General features: G+C 46.1%; 1 protein-coding gene across 1 annotated transcript in view; it reads right to left on the bottom strand.

Moving 5' to 3' along the window:
• The window catches only part of Mipep (mitochondrial intermediate peptidase), a 107,528-nt gene that overhangs the window by 24,752 nt on the left and 58,703 nt on the right, over positions 1-24,073 (bottom strand). Inside the window, exon 17 of the mRNA XM_021181536.1 lies at positions 2,857-2,978. Within this exon, the coding sequence (XP_021037195.1) occupies positions 2,857-2,978 (122 nt within the window). The remainder of the gene's footprint in view (positions 1-2,856; positions 2,979-24,073) is intronic.

The raw sequence follows: 24,073 nt of genomic DNA, 5'->3' as shown, positions 1-24,073 counted from the left end.
TTTTGGTGGGACGCTGACAAATGAACCCAGGGCTTTGAACATGCTACCACTGAGCTACACACTCAGCCCTGAATTGAATACATTTTGATATTATTTTCATTCCACTAACTCTTGACTATTTATTTTTGCTGTGTATAACAGGTAATTCTGTCTCTAGCTAATGTATGTGGGTGTTCATGGAATACATGTTCATGTAGGTGGATGTGCAATTATGTGTACACGCACGTGGAGGTCAGAGGTCAGCATCAGGTGACTTCCTCAACCACTCTTCAGCTTATTTTATGAGAGTTTCTCACTGACTCTAGTGCTCTCCGACTCAGCTCAGCTGCCTGGTTAGTGAGCGAGCCCATACCTTCCTGGTGTTGGGACTTCAGGCCTATGACACTGCAGCTGGCTTTTCATCTGGGTGCTGGGGACCCAGACTCTGACAGCATTTTATCTATAATATATACATGATAAAGTATTATATTAAATAAATTATATTGTTTTTTTTTTTTAAAGACAAGGTTTCTCTGTGTTGCCCTGTCTGTCCTGGAACTCACTCTGTAGACTAGGCTGAACTTGAACTCAAAAAAATCTGCTCCCCTCTGTCTCCTGAGTATCTGAACAGTAAAGCAAAGCAGGAAACTCACACAGAGGCAGGGCCTTCTCAGAGGAAGATGTAAAAGGCTTTAGTCAACCTCTGGCCTGGGTGTGGAGAAGAGGAGATGTGCCCCTCCTTCTGGCCATGGGAAATAGCACCCTTCCCCAAATCAAAGCCCTCCGCTGGCATGCCTCTGTTCTGGAGTCCTGAGCGTCAGAGTCTGGCTCTCGGTTAGAACAACCCTTTAGTGAAGACCTGTAAGCCTAACTCTGGAGGCTGAGGAGGAAGCGTCATGGTACAGTCTGTACCAAACCAAACATGACCAGAGAAAAAAAAGAGGTCTCTTTGACCGAGCTTAGGAATTTCCTAGCCCAGAGAGTACTTTTACAAGCTAACTTTACATGATCATAAAAGGACACTGGCTACATGTCTAGGCAAGAACTCACATATAACCAACAGAAAAATATTTGGAGATATGTTTTTATTAGCATGTGGTTTTCTAGTAAAGTGCAGTTTTCTTTCAGACAACGTGGTATTTTGTCCATTTTATAGAAATCTTCAGTAAAGAGCTGCCCTTCCTGAAGCTGATTTACTGTAGGCAAGTCTGGCTGTGGACCCTTTGGAAATTATTAGTCTGTAAAGCAGACCAAGTGTCTGCAGTATGCAAAGGGCAGGAGACAAAATAAAATGTGGGTACCACGCTGTGAAAAACAGTAAAGAGTCTTATGACATCAGATCCAAGCTGAAAAGCCCCTGGACTGAATGTGATTACTAAACTCCTCAGGTTATCTGGATCTGTGAAACGGCAGGAAAGGCAGAGGCGCAGATGGAGGATGCTGGGAACAAGGGGGTGGGGGCCCACAGGATCCTCTTTCCCCTCTGCTGTCACCCACCCACCATGCTCGCCCAGCTCTGCCCAGCTGCTGGAAGGCTACCTGTAGCTGGGAGGCTGTGTGTGTCAACAGGTAAAGCTGCAGAGGCGATAACCATCTCTGGGATGCCTGAGAGGTGTCAGGGATATCTCACTTGGGTGGTGAGGAGATAAAGTGCTCTAAGCAGCTATGACATCAGGCTGTAATTACTGGTTTGCTTTCAAAGGAAGCTCCTTCTAAGGAATGCTAAAGCCAGAGCCACAGCTCCTCTGCGCTCCTACTGTTACAAGGTCCTGCGAGGACACCAGGAACTCAAGCTGAGACAAAGCAGAAGAGGCCCCATTCTCATTCATTCTCATTCCCATTCATATTCTCTCTCTGTCTCTCTGTCTCTGTCTCTGTCTCTCTCTCTCTCTTAACCTATGGCTAGAAGACAGGCCACTAGCGCTCACCTGTGTGCTCCAAGGCCAAGTCTGGCCATGTTCTGGGCAGAAGTGAACTTGCTATTCCTACAAGGGCAGGTTTGTTGCTAATCTACTGATAGTGTAGCTCCTGAGAGTGGTCTAGAAAGTCTTGTCTTGAACATTCTATCAACATGGCCAGTGCTGGTCTGAACCACTGGTCATCCTGATGAAGGACACATGGGGCAAGGCTTCATGGGGCCCAGCAGATGCCAGACAGCAGGGAGTGCTGTGGGGTGGCGGGGTGGCATACTGCAGCCACCTGTGCTGCTCAAGGGGCAGTGGGCGGCTACCAGGGAAGGATCTCAGTCAAGGTGAACACAAGAGCAGCACCCCTCCTCAGGACTGCCCATTTTCTGTATGGACATTTCTCCAGACAAAGAAGGCCTTCAAGCAGGAATAAGGTCCATTTCCAGAAACAAACTGGGTATTAATGGCAATAGAACAATGCTGCTCCAGGCAAGGGAAACAAACAAAGTCCTATGGCGGGCAGGAGAGAGGAATAAGGGTGTCCTTAGGCCTGGAATTCCAGTTGCCTAGCCTTCGGCAAGAAAGCCTTAGGAAAGCACCAGGAACCCAAGGGGCTGCATGGAAGACAGTGCAGGATTGCTCTGTGCAGATGCTGGGAGCCCTCATACAGGGGTTCCCCTATACCTGAGGATACCAGGGAAGTCCCACAGAAGACTTCAGAGCTGCACAGTCACACCGGGAGGCAGAAGGGCTCATTGGAGGGAGAGGCCTCATAAAAGATTAATTATAGTGCCCCCCCAACCCCCCACGACCAGGACCACAAAGTTGTAAGCAACTGCCATTGGATGCTGAGTGTGTGTGTGTAAGTCTGAGTGAGTGTGCATGTATGTGTGTGTGTCTGTGACTGTGTTGTATCTCGTGGACTGAAAAAGGGATGTGTCATGAATTCCCCCCATCCCACCCTTGTTACCTGTTAAAAGGATCCTGTAGGAAGCACTCCTTCCAGACCATGGATGCCACGGCCCTGGACATCAGGTATGAGTAATACTTGGCACCATATCCCACGAGGTGGCTGAACCTCAGCTGCCAGGCCTGCCAAAACAGAAACCAGCACAGGTGCTGAGAACGGCGTCCAAGAGGACACGAAGCTCAAACGTCTCAACTTAGATCTCAACCCAAGGAGTCACATCACAGCATCACCATTGTCATATGTGTAGACTACCGTGGGCTCACTTATTTGCATCTGCATGAACTGACATTACAAGCCGATATCTCACAATGTGGCTCTATTTAGTTTAACGTGTGGCTGTTTTGCCTGCATGCACCTGCACCACATTCATGCCTGGCGCCCGCAGAGGCTGGAAGAGGATGTTGAGTCCTCTGGAATTGGAGTTGCAGAAGGCTGTGAAGCACCAGGGAGGGTGGGAATCAAACCGGGACTCTCTGCAAGAACACGTTTGTCACTGTAGGATGTGCAGGACGGAAGGATGGAGGGGACAACCGCATGGGAGCAACAGGAGCAGCAAAGAGGTGCAGGGCCAGCCCCATCACGGGCATCTGAAGGGGAGGGGTTCCTGTGAGCATCTGCTCCGAGGACAGATGAGAAGTTACCGTAAGAAAGAACAGCGAGCATATGCAGCAGAGGATGGCCTAGTCGGTCATCAGTGCGAGGAGAGGCCCTTGGTCCTGTGAAGGCTCTATGTCCCAGTGTAGCGGAATGCCTGGGCCAGGAAGCAGGAGTGGGTGGGCTGGGGAGCAGGGAGAGGGAGGAGAGGATAGGGGATTTTCAAAGGGGAAACTAAGAAAGGGGATAACATTTGAAATGTAAATAAAGAAAATATCTAATAAAAAAAAAAAAAAAAAAAAAAAAAAAGGACGGCGAACCCACTGGAGACTTCTTTTCCTACCAATACCTTAGAAAGCATGCCCACTGTGAGGGCAGCACAGGGGCAGCATAAGCTCTCTGGGCAGCATTTCTGACCTTGTCCCAGAGGATACTTAGGATTTCAGTTTTCTGATGAAATTTTTGTTTTGTTTGTTTGTTTGTTTGTTTTGAGACAGGGTTTCTCTGTGTATCCCTGGCTGTCCTGGAACTATCTCTGTAGACCAGGCTAGCCTCAAACTCAAAAGATCAGTCTGCCTCTGCCTCCCAAGTGCTATGTTTAAAGGTGTGTACCACTACCTGGCTTTCTGACACAATTTTACACTTTCTTCAAGCATATATTTTATCTGACTGTCTTAGTTAGGGTTTTACTGCTGTGAACAAACACCATGACCAAGGCAAATAACATTTAATTGGGGCTGGCTTATAGGCTCAGAGGTTCAGTCCATTATCACCAAGGCAAAAGCATGGCAGCATCCAGGCAGACATGGTGCAGGAGAGGCTGAGAGGTCTACATCTTCATCTGAAGGCTGCTAGTGGAAGACCGACTTTCAGGAAGCTAGGGTGACGGTCTTAAGCCCACACCTACTGTGTGATACACTTACTCCTACAAGGCCACACCTCTAAATAGTGCCACTCCCTGGGCCAAGCATATAAAACCATCACACTGACCTAAAATACTTTTTTAAAAAAATGCCCTTTTTTCTTGTAGAATAATTCTATAACAAGTCTTATATTCCCTGGGAAATAAAGTGTAAATACATTGTAATTCTTGCAACTTTGTAGCATACTATGGACTAGATAAGCCAGTTCTAGCTGATGCATAAGGAAACCAAGCTGTTTGGAAGGCTGGTCCCTTCATCACAGAGGTATGGCAAGTCTGAGCACACTCTGAACCCCATGCATAGCTTACAATTTTAAAGCCAAGGTCATGTACTAGTTACGCTATTACATACATCTTTTGAGGTAATTACACTGCCTGGAGTAGACAAAGTGCTGTCACAGGAAGGTATGCAGAAATATACCAACCAGCTTGGGCCACTGAGCCAGTGTAGCCAAGATATGCAATAATCTTCAATGTCCACTCTCCTTTTTTACAAAAAGATATGATTAGAAATCAGGTAGACACTATGTGTATTTATATAGAGTCTCCCTAGCAGAGTCTCCTGTGAATCCATCTGTGAGGGCAACACCCCCACCAGTAAGGCACAAAGCCAGTCAGAACAAGTCTCTGATGCCTCCAGACCAGCACTCAAACTACACGGGCGCTTGCTGCCATCCTGGGTCCTGTCAGTGACCTGGCCTGCTCTCTACCTAGCACAAGACACATATGGAGGCAGATGGGGTAAACCTGACTTCCGGACTTGTTTAGACAAAGTAGGGTGTGCCTCTGTGTGTGTGTGTGGGGGTGTCTGTATCTTTGTGTGTATGTACATGCTTGCACACATGCACGTAGAGTCCAGAAGTCAACATTGGGTGTCTTCTGCGGTTGCAGAAGATGGGGTTTCTCACTACCCTAGAGCTCACCAGGGAGGGTAGACTACTGGATCCTCCTGTCTTTACCTCCCCACCACTGGGTAACAGACAAGTACTGCTAAGCGAGCTTCTCACCGTCAGTGTGAGTCCACACACTCATGTAGCAAATACTTCACTGGCAAGCCATCTTCCCAGGCTCCCACCGTGGTGTTTAAAAGAAAGCCAAGTGGCCCAGGACCACCTGCGGTCAAAGTTCAGTACAGCTCTGACTAACTACAATTTTAGCCAAAAGGGTGGTCCTCTGGAACTCACTGAAAACCGACACATAGTTCTTCCTGGTCTGCCTTCTTTGGTGGTAGTAGTGGGGGTTGCATTCTTCTATGGTGTGCTAGAATCTTCATCTACGTCTGGGATTTTCTCGAGAGCAATTTGGCTGCGGTGTGATGAGACTTTTGGCAGACTATGGCTGGCTGCTTCAGTGCTGATACTTCATCCGGACATCCATTGCAGCATCTAACAGAGCCAGCAGCACAAGGGCCGGGGGGGGGGGGGGCTTTGTCTTTTGTCTTCCTGGCGACCTGTAGAACTAGCTTCACCATCATGGCTGGGGTCAGGTGGGGGACAGACAGGTGCACGGTGTGGATTCCGGCTGAGTGCTGTTTGTTCTATCCAGAGAGCAGGCGTACTTCAACAGCAGCCTGACTGAGCTGAAAAATGTCTAGGTTCCTTAGTTTCAACTCACAGGTGAGTCCATATAAAAAACTCAATAAAAGCAAGAACTCTGAGAATGGGAAAAGACATCAGGTGCAGTGTGAAGTACGGCCTCACTGCCTCCCGCTCTCTAATTACAGCCTTGCGTGTTTGGTTCTTAGCCTTTCGCTTACCTCAAGGCACAATAAGAAATCTTGCCTGCCTGCCTGCCTGCCTGCCTGCCTGCCACCTTTCATCTGGGGCCCATAAGCTCATGGGAAACCCTGCAATTACACTGCTGTTTAAACACAATTACCAGATTCCCGCTAATTCAGCCTCATACCAGGCTCTTGTTTCCATTTCTCTTTCCACATTATTCTCTCTGGAGTGAGGCCGCAGGGCTATGGAATGTGGCGTCATTTCTCCTTTAAATCTTTCTAAGAGGTATTTATGGAAGAGCAATAGTTCTCACTTTTCCTCGGAGTCTTCACCACACAGAGCCAGTGACGCAGACCTGTGACTGCTCACACTGGCCCAGGCTGACTCTCACTGTTGCTGTGGGTGGGTCAGACACTCAGGATCCCATCTCTGGTGAAGCAGCGCATTGAAGGCACAGACACTGCGACACTGCGCCCTGCCAGAGAACGCAGAGTGGAGGCTACAGGGCTCTCAGTGTCCTTTGTGGCTCCACGGCTTTCTAGGAACATGGGCAGCACTGTTTTTTACCATTGCCCCCTTTGAACTCTAATGAGGGACTTGTGAGCTCAGCACTCTCTTAAGCGTGTGACAGTGTTGAATAATGGAACTTGTCAGGTCTCTTGATTTTCCTATCAAATGTAGCACACATCATTTCATTTCCAGTGATATGTATGAATGTGTTTCCTAAAGTTCACTATAAGATGACCCGTCATGAGGCATCGCAGACTGCATGAGAGTTCGGGGTTCTTTGCCTCCAGTGGGTGCCACTCAAGCGCTTGCTGGGTCTGGGTCTGGACTTACACAATCCTGCAGGAACATGACAGGAATTTGATGGTGGTGGGCAAGGCACTATGGGCTTCTAGAGTGGCAGTCTGACCAGGATGAGCAACCCTGGAATTATATTTATTTATGTATTTATTTATTTATTTATTTATTTATTTATTTATTTATTTATTTATTTATTTATTTATTTATTTATTTGGGGGGGGGGTCGAGACAGGGTTTCTCTGTATAGCCCTGGCTGTCCTGGAACTCACTTTGTAGACCAGGCTGGCCTCGAACTCAGAAATCTGCCTGCCTCTGCCTCCCGAGTGCTGGGATTAAAGGCGTGCACCACTACCCCCAGCAACCCTGGAATTATTAAATACCTACTGCAGACAACAGGATGTCATGGTGAAAAAAAAAATCAATCTTAGACTATTTGGTCTCTTGAAAATACTTCTCTGACTATATTATTTGTTAGATGTGAGACTCTTTTTTTCTTTTTTCCTGACTTTGTTTTATTGAGAGAGGCTCTTATAAATAGCACAGGGTAGTTTAGAACTCCTAACAAGAAAGGACTTGTTTCAGAAAAAAAAAAATTAACAATAATAAGATTGGAGCTGGCAAGAAGGTTTAGTGAGTAAAGGTGTTTGGTATCAAGTCTGACAACCTGATTTTCAATCTATGGGACCTGTGGCATAAAGAACTGACTCTTGCAAGGGCTGGATGTTACAGCGATGACTCCGTTACATGGGATGTCCTCTCTAAACCTTCCCTTGCAGATGTGACAGCATCACACTGTCTCATGGGGCTCTCTTGTTGCGTTCAGGGAAAAAGTAAGAGGTTCACATGGTGTTGTCACCTGCAAGCGGGCTGCAGGCAGACAGCACAGGCTGTGGTGTCGTGGGCCTGGCAGTTTCTGTAGTAAGTACATCCAGAGGACGAGACACCACAAAGAATCGAATACAGATACCTGTTCTTCATGCACATTTCACATGTATTAGTCCCATTCCTGTCTCTAACCTTCTAACAATCAAAGTCACAAGCATTTCAGGAAATAAAATTTCTGAAGTGACAAATCAGAATGAAGACAATTTCACCATCAGTTTTATTGACCTTCTCATGGGCCAGCCTGAGGTACACATGTGGTTCTGATAGATGCAGGGCAGTCACACCGGCCTCATTCGAAGTCTGAGGCCTAAGGACTCCAGCCACACCTTTACTTCCCCACACTTACCTCTCAGCCTTCTTCACCTCAGCCTTAATTGCTGCCCACAGTCCCTAGCTGGGGCGCTCACAGCTTTCTAGAATTCCTTTCTAGTTATCCTGGAGTAAGAGCCTCCCACTCATCTCCACATGAACATGCATCACACACTGCTGAGGAGAAGCAAGCTATCCACACGCAATTGGAAACACGGCTCTCTGAGAACAGAGTTCACTGGATGGTAAAACCACCCTCGGCTCTGGAATTGTACAGGTCTACCCTCCCTCCCACCCACCTGTCATCCTCAGAAGGCATTCCAGAAGTTTATTAACTTCGCATTCTCAAGTATCGCCCAGGGCAGCGACAGCCTGCCATTTGCAGATCCTGTTACTACCTGTATCCTGCAGGGCAGGGCTGCCAGAAATGAAGCACACGACTGACCTGCTGAAATGACGAGGGTCGCCTGTCCTCTATCATCATGTCATCAACCGGCCCTGACTGTCTCCTCTGAAGAATGTCCAAAATTCCTTAAGTAATGGCTTGTACAATCCTTTTCCCACAGAAGTAGAAACTGTAATAACTGTGTCTGAAACACAAGGAGCGGCCGACTAATAACCAACAGCACGTCACTGGCATGTTAGAGATGTGGAGACCCAACACCATTACTTAGGAGCAATACACGCATACAATTGTACCTTCTAAAGGATTAATGAGTCCTGATGATCTGTGGTCTCTGGCTGCTTACTGATGTCAACAATTAAGCCACTAGTGGGTTCACAACAGGATGACATTACAGGAGGTGCTGGGATGTACGGGATGTGGGACCAGGCTGGAGGAGGCAGGTCATTGGCAGTGTACCCTGTAAAGGTGGGCCTTGTTTCCAACCCCTGTCTGTCTGTCATGAGGTACACTGCTTTGCTCTGCAAACCTTCTATACTATAATGTTCAACCTCACCACAGTCTAGAAACAATGGAGCCAGCCAGAGCAGCCTTTTCCAACACTGAGGTAAAATAAACCTTTCTTTTTAAATTGTTGTGTCGGGTGTTCTAGTGACAACTACTACAGACGAACTGACAGACAGAGAAAGGGTACCTCCTTTCTCTTGTTGGGTCTCTGATTTGAATTTACATAACTAATGACGTTGAATGTTATGTATTTATTGGCCTTCTATTATCCTCTTTGGAGAAGCAGCTCTTGAAATCCTTTGCTCATTTTAAAAAGTGGGTTATTGGCCTGTTATTGTTGTCAGAGTTCTTTATACGTTTTGGAGACTAAGCACACATCATACGCACACTCTAGCTGCTCTGTGTGGTGTCAGGTCACCTCCACGGGAATGCCTTTTGAGTACAATTTTCTAAAGGATTAATGAGTCCTAATTTATCTGTGGTCTCTGCTTGCTTACTTGTGTCAAATCTGGAGACTACTGTCTAATACAAGGTAAAGACTATGTGGACCTGTGTCTTCCTTCCTCAGCGTTAGCTCTGAAGCCGACTCCCTACTCTGTTTTGAGTAAGTCTCTCTATGCACAATTATGTGCAGGCGTTCAATCTCACCCTCACTGTGGGCATCTGCAGAGCCATCTCCATTCTTTTAAAAGATAATTATCTTCCCAGTGAGTCGTCATCTTGGTAGTCTTTAATCAACAAACTGAGCGTAAGTGAACAGGTTTACTTCTGGAGTCTCAGGTTCATTTCCTTAGGTCAAAACACACACATACTTAGTCCCTTCCATGTCGGAGCCATAGCTGTCTCCTCACAGCTCATCCCTGCTGCTATAGGGCTCTGCTCACCAACCTCAAACCTTGTAAGGGCCCCATGGTCTCCAGGACTGCACAAACCTCTCTGCAGATATAACCTGTGTACCATGGTTAACACAGGATAAAGTTCAAATTCGAAATAACTCTGCCCAGATGGAATGTTATTTCTGACCCTTCCCTGCCATGTCAGAGTACCCACCAGCACACACACCCTATCACGGTGTGTTTCCAGTCATGTGTCCTGGGCAGTGTCTGTCAAAGAACATAGACAAATGAAGGAAATAGGAATTCGGAGACTAAGTATGACCCGTGGAGAGATTTTTCTAAATAATTTAGGTCTAAAACTGGTCTGTCTGAAAAACATTTTATGACTTACTGGAGGGACAAAACCAATCATGGGCCAAGGCAGTCAATACTCTTCTTTTTTTTAAAATTGCGGGTCATTAGTGGTTTGTGGAAACAATGCAGGAGGCCGTGCTTAGCTCTGAAATAAACAGGGAAATTAAGCAGAGTCCACAGTCTGGGCAACTTTGGGTCTGTGACACTTTGTTTCAACATTAGGTCAAAATGCTTAAATGGGAAAAGCAACGCTACAGAAGAAAAGAGAAAAAGGAGGCAAAAAGATCATTAGGAAACAGAAAACTTAAAATGGTCGACCTCACAGCACATGCCACGCCCTCCATCGCAAGCAGCCCAGACAGCAAGGACCTCCCTGGCTCTCTGCAGCCAGCGCTCCTAAGCACCCGTGCTTCCCTAGCATCTGGCTGGTCCAGGGCATCCCAAATCCCTGCCGATACCACCACCCACAACGTTCCTAACTGCGTGTGATTTGCCTCTCACCTAAAGAGAACATAATCACATTCACTTTTAAAGTCAGTTTTCGCTAACTCTCAACTGTCCACCTTAGAAACAAGAGCAGTGCATTCATGACGAACTAATTCAGACTCCTGAGGTAGCAACATCACGGCAAGGCTGGTTGTCTTCCTCTGACAGCACATGGCTGTGAGGGGTACCACTGTGGGAGCAGCTGGGTGAGAGGAACATGGTGCTATTAAGTGATTGCAAGTGAGAGGTTGCGAGGAGATAGTCTAGATCAAGCATCAGCACTCTAGGACCGTGAGAAAGGCCACTCTGAGATCACTGAGCTTCAGTGGCGACAGCTGCTCGGCAGCCGGACGATGCTCTCGGATGGATGTCCTTGCTACACTGAACCTGCCTCAACAGCGTCCAGCGCTGTGCACTTGTTTCTAATGTTGTGGTCCTCAGCTACAGCCGGAGCTGCACTTTGTTCTCCACAATCTTCTCTGTGCTTTTATCTTTGCTTTTAATTCAATACATGACTGGTTCAACTGTCTGAAGGATAAACTAGGTTTTAAGAGAGAAAATGATCTAGAAGAAGTGGTTCCGAAAATGTAAATTATGCTTCTTTTATAGACACCCCTTGTTTCCATTTAAAGGACTCAGTGATGTGAAAGCATTTAGACTGTACTTTGGATAAGTGGAAAAAGGTCTGTGCTGCAATTGTATAAATCATTTCCCATGCTATTTCTTTCTGGCTTTTAAGTGTCTGAGTTTCTCTGCATGATCTGAGAAAGTTCGGTTCACGTTTCACTCCCCATAAATCAGAGGCTATTTCAAAGCTTTCTGGAGTCACAGAAAAACATACACATGTGAAAAGAGAGATTGCATCAGTGCTAAGTCAGGATCTGAAGACAGTGTGTTAAAGAGAGCAGCCATCCCAGCATCTTTCTAACCAGTCACCACACACATTACAAGTAAGGTGTGTCAGAGGTAAATTACTTTAACACTTGGGTATATAAGGTCATTAGGACACAGACCTGCCATATGGCCACTTAAACAACTAGCTGAGTGTTGCAATGGGGACCTATGGTAGCCTGGCAAGTGGCTCTTCTTAAAAAGCAGAGACAGCTATCAAATCTCTAAGGACCAGAGGCTGAATATCATGAACCCCACTGGAATCAGTCTACTATCATCTCCCACCCTGACCCAGTCTATAAGTAACCGATTCATCTATTTCCCCTGCACTATCTTTATTATTTAGATTCACCTCTCAAGCCGTTCCTCAGTTATCCACCACCCACAGTGACACTGCCTATCAGCTGTGCTGCTTAGACCACGTCAGCGCCACCATGATTTCATGTTGTACTATCTGCAGCAACATACCAGACAAAAACAACTTAAGGAAGAAAGGCTTCTTCTACCTCACAATCTGAGGGTGTAGTTGGGCATGGTGGGGAGGCCACGGCTGCAGGAACATGAAGGGCTGGCCACCATCACAGTCAGGAAGTAGAGGGAGATGAACTCCAGTGTTCAGGTCTTTTCTCTGTATTCAGTCCAGGACCTCAGGCCTTAGGATGGTACTACCTATACTTAGGTGGCTTCTGTCCCCCTGAATTCACTCACTCTCCTCCTGACATGCCGAGAGGTTTATCTCCTAGGTCCTGCCACACTGGCAATACCAACCACCTGCATATGGTCCTCTGTATGCACTTGACCCAGACCATGGGATGCCTGCTCGCTCGCCTTCTCCACTCTACATGACTCCTGCATTGCATCATTACTCAACTCCTGCTCAGAGCAGTCCTCTCTATGTCTGTTGTGGGTGCTCTGGATGACCCTGTGCCCACACACTAACTTCTTCAGTCTTGTTTTCGACATTAGAGCATGCCACCCTACACTTGGAATGTTCTTTCCCCCAGATATAGCCATTAGTCTCCTTCTAAATTGTGGGTTAAACAAGAAACATCCCATTAAAACCATAAACAATGATGACCATTGCTCTTTTTCATTGCTATTTAAGCCTTATTTTCAAAGTTCAAGCAATTTGCACCAATGTAGGACAAATAGAAATGTACAAACCTTAGACAGCAAAAAAATATTATTTAGCAAGACCTAGCTTGAGGGGTTAGGGGTAAGGGAGAGAGAGGGAGAGGGAATAAATAGATAAAAATCAAACACATACATAGATAACAAGAGAAATGTGTAAGAAGAACATTACAGATCCATGGCAGTGTGGGAGGAGCAAGCAGCCGTACTAAAAATCAAGGACAAAAACAAGTGACACACATGGTTGTGCAGCCTAAGCCAGAGTCCCTGCCACGGCAAGTTCAGAAACAAAATAAACCAAGACCTTTGCATATGGGAGAGATGAGGTATTAACAACAGAGGAACTAGAGTTGGTTCCAGATCTCATATCTTCCACCAACAGCTATTCACATCAAGATTTGAGAGTAAACAAAATCATAAGAGCATCAAAACGAAATATGGGCAAATGGTTTGTATTAGAAGTCTTTGGGCTGAGATGTGGCTCAGCAGTCAAGAGCACTTCCTGTGCTTCCAGAGGACCAAGTGTGATTCTCAGCATCCAGGGAATCAACCATTCATCCTCTTTCTGGCCTCTGTAATCACTGCACACACACTCACACACATGCACACACACACTAATACACACACACAAATAATAATAGTAACTAAAGAAAAGTGTTGTTTTTTGTTTTTTCAGACAGGGTTGAGAAATGCTAAGAAGTATTGTTCAAGCATGATAGAGGACCATAAGAAAACTCTCATTAGCTCTTATTAGAACTAACAAGACAGAAAAAAATTCGATCCAACAAGACAAAGCTTTTTGAATATTAAAGAGAATTATGAAAGAAGCTGAGTCAATAAATATGAAAAATATTTCAAAAGGATAAGATATGAATGTTGCTATAAAAATCAGTAGGAACAAGACGATCAGCACAAACATGGGAAACTGAGGCAGACTCCTCTCACCATTCCCTATATAAAGATAGAGCAAGGCCAGCAGGAAAGGTGTGAGCTTGACTAGGGGTGCTGTAAGTCACAGTGCTGCCATAAATTAGAGTGAGTGATCATGGCCATCCATCAAGGGGAACCCTTGCAGGAGAGCCATGCAATGTGGATGAGCTATGTGCACCTTTACCTGGCTGGCTGTTCTTATGAGTGTTACCTAAAGGTTACATGCACAAAGAAATCTGTGCCACAGGGTCACCTGTAGGTCTTCCAGAAATTACAAGTGAGTTAGGGCCAAGAGAATGGAGTTCTGGGGCAGGTTTCAGGCTGAAGTAAAGACCAACTCCACAGGAAGGCAGGGCCTAGGAAGCCACACCTTGGTGAGCAGGTTAAGTGTCAACCTGTCACTCCACTCCAAACAAAACAGTGACACAGCGGGCCTGGCACACAGTGTAAAGTGCCACAGAACTATCTGAAAGGCCAGTCTGAACCTCAAGTCTTAGCTGCCTGGCTGCTGCAGGAAAGGGACACAAACTGGGGAGCCTAAGCTGGTAGGAGCTGGGGGACCAGGTTCAGGTACTGGCAGGTGTCCATGAGGATGATGGCATCTGCAGCCGATGACAGGAGGCTCAAACATTTCTGAGACACTCGGGCCTTCAAAAGCACTCCAGCTCACCTGGAAAGGGAAAGGCCCCAAGGCTTCACCTCCAACACCATGCTACTGTGGCCAGGGCTTCAGTCATTCTCATCTATTAACGTAGGTATGTTTTATCCAAACCAAGTATCTACTTTTACTGCTTCGTTCACTGCGGCCCGTCTGGGCAGTAGCTGTGTGCTGATTACTTCAGAAGAGACTGTTGTGCAGGACAAGGCTTTTCTGCAGCAGAACTCCCAAGCTCCTTTAGGGAGGGGGAAAGTCCTTACACCCAGCTCCAGGGCTGCGTACGCTACACCAAGAACTAAAACAAGCTGAGTCATTGCGACAAATGTCACTTCAAAGAGTCGCTCCCTTAGAGGATATGACAGAGGATATGGAGTAACTGGGGCAAGTGCTGTCTTTCTGAGTTTATGATGAAAACATGCTCATTACTGAAAATAAAAAGGGATATTATAGTTGAAAAACAAAACTTAGCAAGGGGCCAAGGAGATGGCTCAGTCAATAACAGGCTTAGTATTCAGACCCTCAGTTCCCAGGAAAGGGCCAGGTGCAGTGGCACGTGCTTTAAACCTAGTACAGAGCCAGGAGTGAGAGAAAGAAGGGTCCCTGGAGCTTGTCAGCCGGTCAAGTTTAGGTAACTGGTGAATACAGGAGGGTTTAGTAAGACACCCTGTCTTAAAAATAAGGTGGGATGGACAGAGGAAGTGGCTCAGTATCTAGGAGTGTGTGTTGTAAAAGCATAAATAAGGGCTTGAGGGTTTGAGTTCAAACCCACAGCAGCCACATTAAAAGCTGGGCATGGGTGTTACCCTAACCCTATAGGGAGGGGGGCTTGCTGGCTGCCAGTCTAGTTCAGTGAGAGACCCTGTCTCAAAGGAATAATGTAGACAGTGATAGAGCAGTGCACCCAAAACTCCTGCTGGTCTCCACTTATTTGAATTGGAGTGCACACCTGTACACGTATCCATCCACACACTGCACATATGTATAACATAGCACACAATAATAAGGTAGAGAGTGATGAAGGACGACACTGATGTCAACCTCTGGCCTCCACACACGTGAACGGACACCTGCATATACACACAAAAAGAACAAAACTCAATCTCAGTCCACAATGGGAGATAAACATGTATTAATGTTCTCCTTAGCCTTTCTTTTCTTCCAAACTCAAAAATCACATCTATAAATTCCTATTTCCATTAGACTCAAGAACAGCCTGTGACCACTGAAAGTGGCACCTCATTTCACCATATGGGCTGCTAGTCAGGCTATGCCAAAGCAGGACTGAATAACTGTCTGTGTCACTTCTGTTCACACATCACTCCTACAACAGTCACATGGCCAGAGTTTCCAGGTACAAGGAGAAAACTGCACCCCACGCAGGAGAGTGGCATTGTTACCGAGCAGGTCTAAGGGTGGCCATGGTGGCCCCAGTGCACATATGAGAGTCTACAGTTTAATTTGTATTTATATTTCTTTAGCTTGAATTTACTCAAGTAACTACTGGGTTAGGTAGATATATAAGTTCTTTGGGTTATTGATCCTTCCTTCCAAACCTGCATATACATTTCTGAACAAACATCTAGCCCAGTATATCAAAGCTGGCATTCAGCATTACTGCAAAAAGTGGCTACTATCTGATAATACACAAACGTAGCATTCCATGTTGTTCCATGTTCATTCTGAATGCTAGAAAAACTGAACAATTTACACATTTGAGTGACAATTATATAGCTGTATACTACACACACACACACACACACCAGCAATAAATAAATGATTCAGATCTGTCTTTCATTATTTGCCCCCTTTCTGACTCCCAGTGTCTACAGAATGGGAGGCCCCAGGTCAGGCTCACCCCAGTCCATTCCATCTCTCCTCCAGCCATTCCTCCAACATCAGGCAGGCACTCAACAGAGGCCACCCACCATCCTGTGCCATTTCTCTCAGTGTCACCAAGACAAGCCATCTACTTGGCTGGTCTCAGTGCTGAGTATCCCACTTTCCAACCTCTTCTCTAGTTCCGTTTTCTGCCAAGCTCTCTAAAATCCAGTCACTGGCAAAACCACATTTATTTTCACAGGTCATCTTTAACTATTCCTGCCACCCAGGTCCACTGAAAATATGACAACCTTTCTAATGATGGCTTCCTACCTGTCACAGGTCTGGAGGAACGGAGGAACAGCTTTTATGTTCCAGACCATCCTGCTTTGCTCCTTGGACCACTGCCCAGTTTTCACTTCCCTGTTAGGGGACCGCAATGTCCCACGCGATGTTACTCCTGTTAACAAGCATCTCAGCTCATTATCAGTACCCTGACCCCTTGACCTCCCATGAGCCTGTGTTCTCAGTACTCCCTAGAGTCCTCTCTACCTCAACACAACCTTTCATCCCTCATTACCACTCTCAAGTGGTCCCTTTCTTTCATGTCCCCTTTCAGCCAGCAGTCTTCTATCAGCGTCTGTCAATGATAGGCAATCAAGTGGCCTGCAAAAATTTGGAGAACTATCAAATGCAAACCACAGTGCGTTGATGCTCAGCCTCTGGAAAGGCTGGAATCAGAAGAGCTGGCAACACTGAGTACCGTGGAGGTTGCAGAACAAATGCACAGCTCAGCACTGCTGGAGGCAAGGAACTCAGCATAATCACTCTGCAACAATGGTGGCCCACAGCTAACAGAAACAAATGCTTATGCTCACCAGAACTTATGAAAGTATTCACAAGAACCTGATCATTGCTCTATCACACTCCATTTCTGGCATGCCACATTTTAGAAGATTATTTTATTACTGATAAACATCTGAATATTTCATGAGTTACTGTGTCCTGCCGTATGAAGCCTGGGTGAGCGGAGCATACACAAACTCCAGCCCAGGAGGACCATGCCCAGAAAGTCTGTAAGGGGAGGTGAACCTGCTGCTGTGTGTGCACTGCTCGCCGGGGCACCTCCCTGGGAGGAAGGGCAGCAGGGAGGAGCCGCTAAGATCTACAGGGCTGAGGACTTTGTATTGGTCACACGTAACTGCCGCTCTCAGCCAGACTGCTCCTAGGTGGAGCGCTAAGAATCTGAAGAAAAACTCTTCACACTGTAGACCTTTATACAGCTTATAAATGCTTAAGCAAGCCACATCTTGCCTTCCCAAAATGCCATTAAAATCTCCACTCCGTGCACTCAGTGGCAGCCCTTCTTAAAATTCCAGGCGGGCAGCTTAGAGGCCCTGAGGAAGACCCGGAGGTCCTTAGGTATTTCCAAGAGCCCTTCTGCAAGCCCATCTCTCCATGAGCACTAGAGGCCCAGTGTTCTGTGTATATCCCGTGGCTGATACTATGATTGACCTTGGAGTCACTAGGATAAAGGATGCTAAAAATAGAAACACATGAGCATCTCTCAAAGCATGAAGCTTCTAACATTCTGGGGGACAGTTCATTATATCCAAGCTGCGGCAAATTACAGGCCAAAGGGTGGGTGACACTATCACAGAAACCAAGAATAAAATGAACGCTGGCGACTTGGCTCAAAAGACTTTATAAAAAACAACCCAGACAACTGCATGTTTTAAATGGGCAAAGGCTAGAGTTCAGTTCTCACAGAAGCTGCAGCCATGGAGGTTTTTAGAAAATGAGTCAATCGTGAGATTAGTGTTCCAGTTTACAACACGTGTGTGTTTTAGTTACGAAGCCATAGTAAATCTAGCATGGCAGGCAAGGTAAACAAGTTCTCAGTTGTTTATGTAGCCAAAGAGGAAAGGAATTTAACACGCCATTAACCACTTAGGTGTCTCTAGATATACACCAGACGGCTCTACATTGAAGATAAACGAAAGCAAAGATAAGTGAGCATGGCTTTCTTTCATCTGCCATTTGCTTAGCAACATTAAATATTCAAAGGTAGTTCTTCCAAAGCAAGACCTTCACCTCGCTGAGATTTGCCATTTGGAGGGGAGCAGGCACAAAGGGATGGGAGGGGACTAAACTGTCCCAAGAAAATGTTTTACTGCAGAATGTAAATTGACTACTCCCAAGAGAAGAATAAATATTTAACTTCTCTGGGATACTTCTCTCATAGTTGTGTGTGTGCATCTGTATTTATTTGTATATGCAGACATAATACATGCACATACATATATACAGAGACAGACAGAAGAGAAAGAGAGTCATTCTGAGCCCAAGTTGGCCTCACAATTCTAGCAATGCTCCTGCCTCAGCAGTCCAAATGCTAGGCTTACACGTGTGAGGTACCACACACATGTAAAGAGTCCCAGTAAGTCTTCTTAACAATCTCTGAGCAAGCGTGAGATGAGAGCAGCAGACTGTTAAGTAGGCCTCAGACGACTCCAGAAAGACCTGTGTGCTCATCTTTCATCCATAATTAAAAAAATTAAATCAACAACAAGAGAAGTTCATCATTGCCTGGTGCAATGAGCAGCAATGCTAGTCCGAATTAATACTGGAACTAAACAGTGACAGCGAGGCTCAGGCGGGGCTCAGGAAAGAGCGAGCGCTCACCTACCATGTGGATGTCCCGGGTTCTATCCCCAGCACCATTAAATTCATTCATTCATTTGTAGGATTCCCTGTGAAAAGCTTTATATGTTTAGAACTAAAAATTGAAGACAATTTTAATATGCTTTAATGCAAAAATACCCATTTACATATAGTTCTCTCTATAATATATATCAAGGTATATTATTCCCGTACACAAATAACTCAACAAAAAGCTCTCAAAAACTATCAAGTGGACAGGAAAAAAAGATCTCATACTGGGTTATTGTGGTGCATGTCTCTTAAGCCCCACACTGGGAAGGTGAGGCAAGATTATGTGTCCTAGGCCAGCCTGGGCTATATAGCAAACCATCTCCCAAGCCCTTCACACTCTAGGCTCAGGAAGGCTGTGGGATGAACCTCTGGGGCATGCGGATCTAGACTCCACAGGGCGGCCTTGCAGCTCTCTTCAGCACTTTGGCACACCACCTCTCAGCTGGCAAGTGAGCAGCTACTTTCCCTTGAACACACAATCGTGGCCACAGAAATGTCAGCTTGGGAGTCTGCTTTCCAAATCAAGCGATTCCAACGTGGGAAGCCTTCAGAGCACACAAAACCGTACGGTGAGCCTTCATTTATTATGTTCTCCTTGGGAATCAGAGACCACATTCACAGCAAGCTCTCTATAAACAATACTCAAGCCACCATCTAGCCAATGCAACCCTAACATAATAAAGAGCAGAACATGATACTGTTGGGATTGTAGAAGCCGAAGTGGAAAGGAAAATAGTATGTTTGAAATAGGGGGTTTTGCTGATATTGAGAAATGGCTGTCCCCATGAAAAGGTCATGTCCAACCATGCAGGCTGGGCTAGTGTTCCTCTGATGACCACTCCTGCACATTAGAGGTGTCATCACTCCATCCTCTGCCCTCACCTTCCTAACACAATCACCCACAGATTCTCCGAGATCTCTAGGTAGTAACTCCCCAATCCACAGAGCTCATGTCTTGACCTATGTCCTGGGATATACATATGGTGACCCAACACCTAGACAGGCTACAGTCATGTGACATCACACTTACCACATTTCTTTACTTTTTTTTTTTAATTCTTTATTTTTTAAGATTTATTTTTATATATGTAAGTACACCATCGCTGTCTTCAGACACACCAGAAGAGGGTGTCAGATTTCCTTACTGATGGTTGTGAGCCACCATGTGGTTGCTGTAAATTGAACTCAGGACCTCTGGAAGAACAGTCAATGCTCTTAACCACTAGGCCATCTCTCTAGTCCCCATTTACCACATTTCTATTCTCTACAAAGTAGTTGTTCCTCATGGACGCCATGTCCTTGACTGCTGGCGCAGGGTGCTTGAGTGGTGTCAGTTCACTTTCCACAGCATCTCCCAGGCCAGGTCTACCAGTCCTCTAGGCCAGCGATAGCCGAGCCCGGCCCTGGGGCCATGCTCCTGGTCTGCCAGCCTTCCTTTTCCTGTTGTTTCATTTCAGTTCAACTCAGGGACACTTGCTGGCACAGCAGGGAGAGTCTGGGTCACTCTTGCTTGGACAAACTTTTGGACAAAGTTGTGGAAGCCTACAGTCGTCACCTCTTGCAAACCAGAAAGGCACCTCTGGTTTTTTTTTGGGGGGGTTGTTTTTTTATTTTTATTTTTAAGAAATACTGCTGGCCCATGAAGAGCTGTGCCAGAAACCATGCCTTACCACCTACAATTCAACAAAGCACCTTAAAGCACCAGTAACCCCAACATTCCTTCCCACGTGGGAGCCATCTGTTCGCGGTCTGTACCGGAACTCACTCACTAGGCCGACTGAGAGGATCAGAGGGTACAGGCACTCTTCCCAGTCTTTCCCAGACCTGATATTCCTCATCAACCTCAGAGCAAGTGAGAACGCAGAAACACAAACCCAGTCAGTGTGGTGGTCGGCACACGCCAGCAATCTTAGCTTCGGTGGCTGAGGCAGGAACAGGTGAGCCCCAGAAGAGCCTGGGGCATATAAGGACCCGGCCTGGAAACACAACAGCAACAACCATGCAAATCTAGAATACCAGAGCAGCAAAATTATAACACCACACACAGTCTGGGCTAAAATGGAAGAAATGTGCAATCACTTTGAAAGAAAAGATCCTTAGGAGAGGAGTACGTCATTAAAAATAAGCAACAAGGGCTGGAGAGATGGCTCTGGGTTAGGAGTGTGCACTGCTCTTGTAGAGGGCTGCTGGAGTTCAGTACCCACCACACGCTGTGACATCTACCCCTTTCTCCAGCTCCGGGGGATCTGAAACCCCCTTCCAGATCCCGAGGGCACCATTACTCACTTGTGTATCACCCCACTACAATATGCATACAATATTCAAATAAAAATGTATTTTAAAAAAAGCAATAGAACTCCATCCATAAAGAGATGGAATACAACAGAAAACCAGCCTGTGGGACTGTGATGTAAAATCACCCTATAACCAGCTGAACAAGACTTTTGGATTCCCAGCATCAAACTACTGCTATGGAAAAACAAGTCAAGTGCAAATTGGCTTTCTTTATTTTACAAAGTGGTTTAGCATAAATATTAATGAAACGATGGCACAATAAGGCCACTTACTCAGAGTCAGTACCCATATTTCACAGGGAACAAAGACAGTTACAACAGTGATAGGAGTTCAGTTTCCCAAAGCATGTCACACCAAGGGGTAGCTCGCTAGACACGGATCTGGGAACTCTTCCCTGGCGAGTGGACCTGTGTTTCTGTGCGCTGTAGCTTCTCAGGGGAGAGACTTGGGCTTTGAAGCTAGTGATCCCTCCAGCATCTCCCAAATATGGCTGAGACTTTACTCCCAAGAAGAGTAACTAACACACATAAAGAATGTTCCTAAGATACATCTGTAACCATTGCCTAGCGGCTGAGATCATAATGAAAGCATCCAGGTACTTTGTATAGATTCTGTAAGCCCTGCAAATACTCTCTAGGTTATCAGTCAACGTTTTACTCTTCATGGAATGAAAGTATTTGAGACAAACACCTCCTGGTGGGGATACTATGAAGTCACGATGACACTGTCTTCTAGCCAACAGGGCTGCTACCACCCATGTACTCTGTCTCCTTTGCTTTTGCTCAGCATCCGACCTGTACATCTGGCCCAGCCCTAGAGCTCACCTCTGCTTCTGCACCATCCTGTACATGGCACATCCTGGTTCAGGCCACCATCAGTTTTGCTATGGCACAGGACACCCTAGTATGGGTCTCTCAAAACCTACTCTTTCCCTTTACCCCAGACGGTGGAACCAAAATCACCTTTCAGTAATTTCAAAGATTTTCTGAACAGCATGAGTACATTTTGATGAATAAAGTGGAATGATCAACTCACCAGCCACACAGCCACCCACTGACGTAAGCCATAAATACTTCTACTATTATACACGGTTCCCTTCCTGAGCCAGAGTAGTGTACTAGCTACACTGTGTGGCTCCCTTGCTTTTGGTGGTGGTTTGAGTAGGATGACCCTCATAGACTCATTCATGTGTTTGAATGTTTGGCCTGTAGGAAGTAGCACTAATAGGAGGCATGGCCTTGTTGGAGTAGGCGTGGCCTTGTTGGACGAAGTATGCCACTGTGGGGGTGGGCTTGAGGTCTCATAGCTCAAGCTATCCCCAGTGTGGAACAAAGTCTCTCGACTCCTTCTCCAGCACCATGTCTGCCGTAGGCTGCCATGCTTCTCAGCATGATGATAATGGACTGACCCTCTGCAACCGTAAGCCAGCTCCAGGGAAATGTTTGCCTTTCTAAGAGTTGCCTTGGTCTTGGTGTCTCTTCACAGCAATGGAGACCCTCACTGAGGCCACTGGTCCTGGCTCTCTGCACAGCAGTAGAACCCTAACTGAGACACTTTCCTTTGCAGTCTTCCTGAGTATGCCCTCTTCTGCGACGCTCAGTTTTACATGGCTGTGACTTTGCATGGAAGTCCTACTTAGTCTGACTTACGTGACTGCAGCTTATGCCTGCTGGATTCAGTAACTCTGCCCCTTAGCTGCTCCTGTACGGTGTTTTTCATTTTCCTGCTGACAACAACCTGGGTTTCTCATAGAATCTTCCCCACTCCACTCCTCTCCAGAAACATCCACAACCTGCTATAAAGGGTCCTCTGTGTCATTCCTGGAACTGAGAGTACCTCTCAGCATGCTCTATACACTGAATGCAGGAGGAGAATGCTGCCCTCAGGAGTGCCCACACCCAGTGTTAGTGGAGAATGCCCAAACTCTCTCCAAATTGGGGGAGCCACTCTGCACTCCTGCCCATAGTACCATAGTCCTGTGGTACCACGGCCATCCCAACTTGGTATTCTCAACTGGCATACCGAAACTGACGGAAAATAAACCAGTAATGGGATATGATTTAGTCAGCATTCCTTGGTCAATGTGGGGGTCATTTCATGTGGCTTACTACATGCCTGTGTCTCATGTTCTTTCAAAATGTTTTAAAAATATGTCTTCTCTAGCAGGCCTAATTTTATTCTTTTTACTACAATTAAAAAGAAAAAAACGGAAGGAGGGAGGGAAGAAGGCAGGAAAAAGGAAACAGGTGCATGGAAGTATCCACTTCTACTTCCTAGTTTTCCATTTTTATCAGAGTAGACTGGCTTACGTTATATTAAACTTACTACCTTATCCTTCAATCTAAACGTACTTAAATTTGTCAGTTTTCTGCTTTACATTTAATGCCCGTGAGACAACATGTTTTTACATTCACTGCTGCTTCCCACATTTGGGCTCCAACTTGCTTTATGCTTTATGGACAGTGTGAGACAGAGATCTGATCACTGGGCCTTTCATGTGTGGTATGGGTGTTGTCTTATAAACCTTGGACTTAATGGTTTCTCTACATCCACTGACCAGTATCCAGGTATGCTGAGCCTCTTTTAGGGTTCCTATTATGTGACATGGCCATACCTCCTCCTCCCAGGCAGGGTTACTGTGTGAATTTCCACAGTTGTTGCTCTGCGGTGCTGCAGATCACACACAATGCCTTGTGCAGAGCAAATAGGCCTCTATCCTCAACTGTTCAGGAGGTAGAGACAGTCAGACTATAAGATCACGGCTCCATGGGATACAGGATGCATTCACCATCACCCTGGACAACTTGGCTCAAGAAACAAGGCAAAGAGAGGGCTGAGCATACGCCATCATGTCCTGCCTGCAGCACAGAAGAGGACTGACAGAACAGAGGAGGTGAACTGGGGGAAGAGATGGACTTTCAGAAAACAGACACTTCCTCAGCATCCACGGAAGGA

This window comes from Mus caroli, chromosome 14, assembly GCF_900094665.2.
Source record: "Mus caroli chromosome 14, CAROLI_EIJ_v1.1, whole genome shotgun sequence".
Lineage (NCBI taxonomy): Eukaryota > Metazoa > Chordata > Mammalia > Rodentia > Muridae > Mus > Mus caroli.
This window is presented reverse-complemented; position numbering and strand designations above follow the sequence as displayed.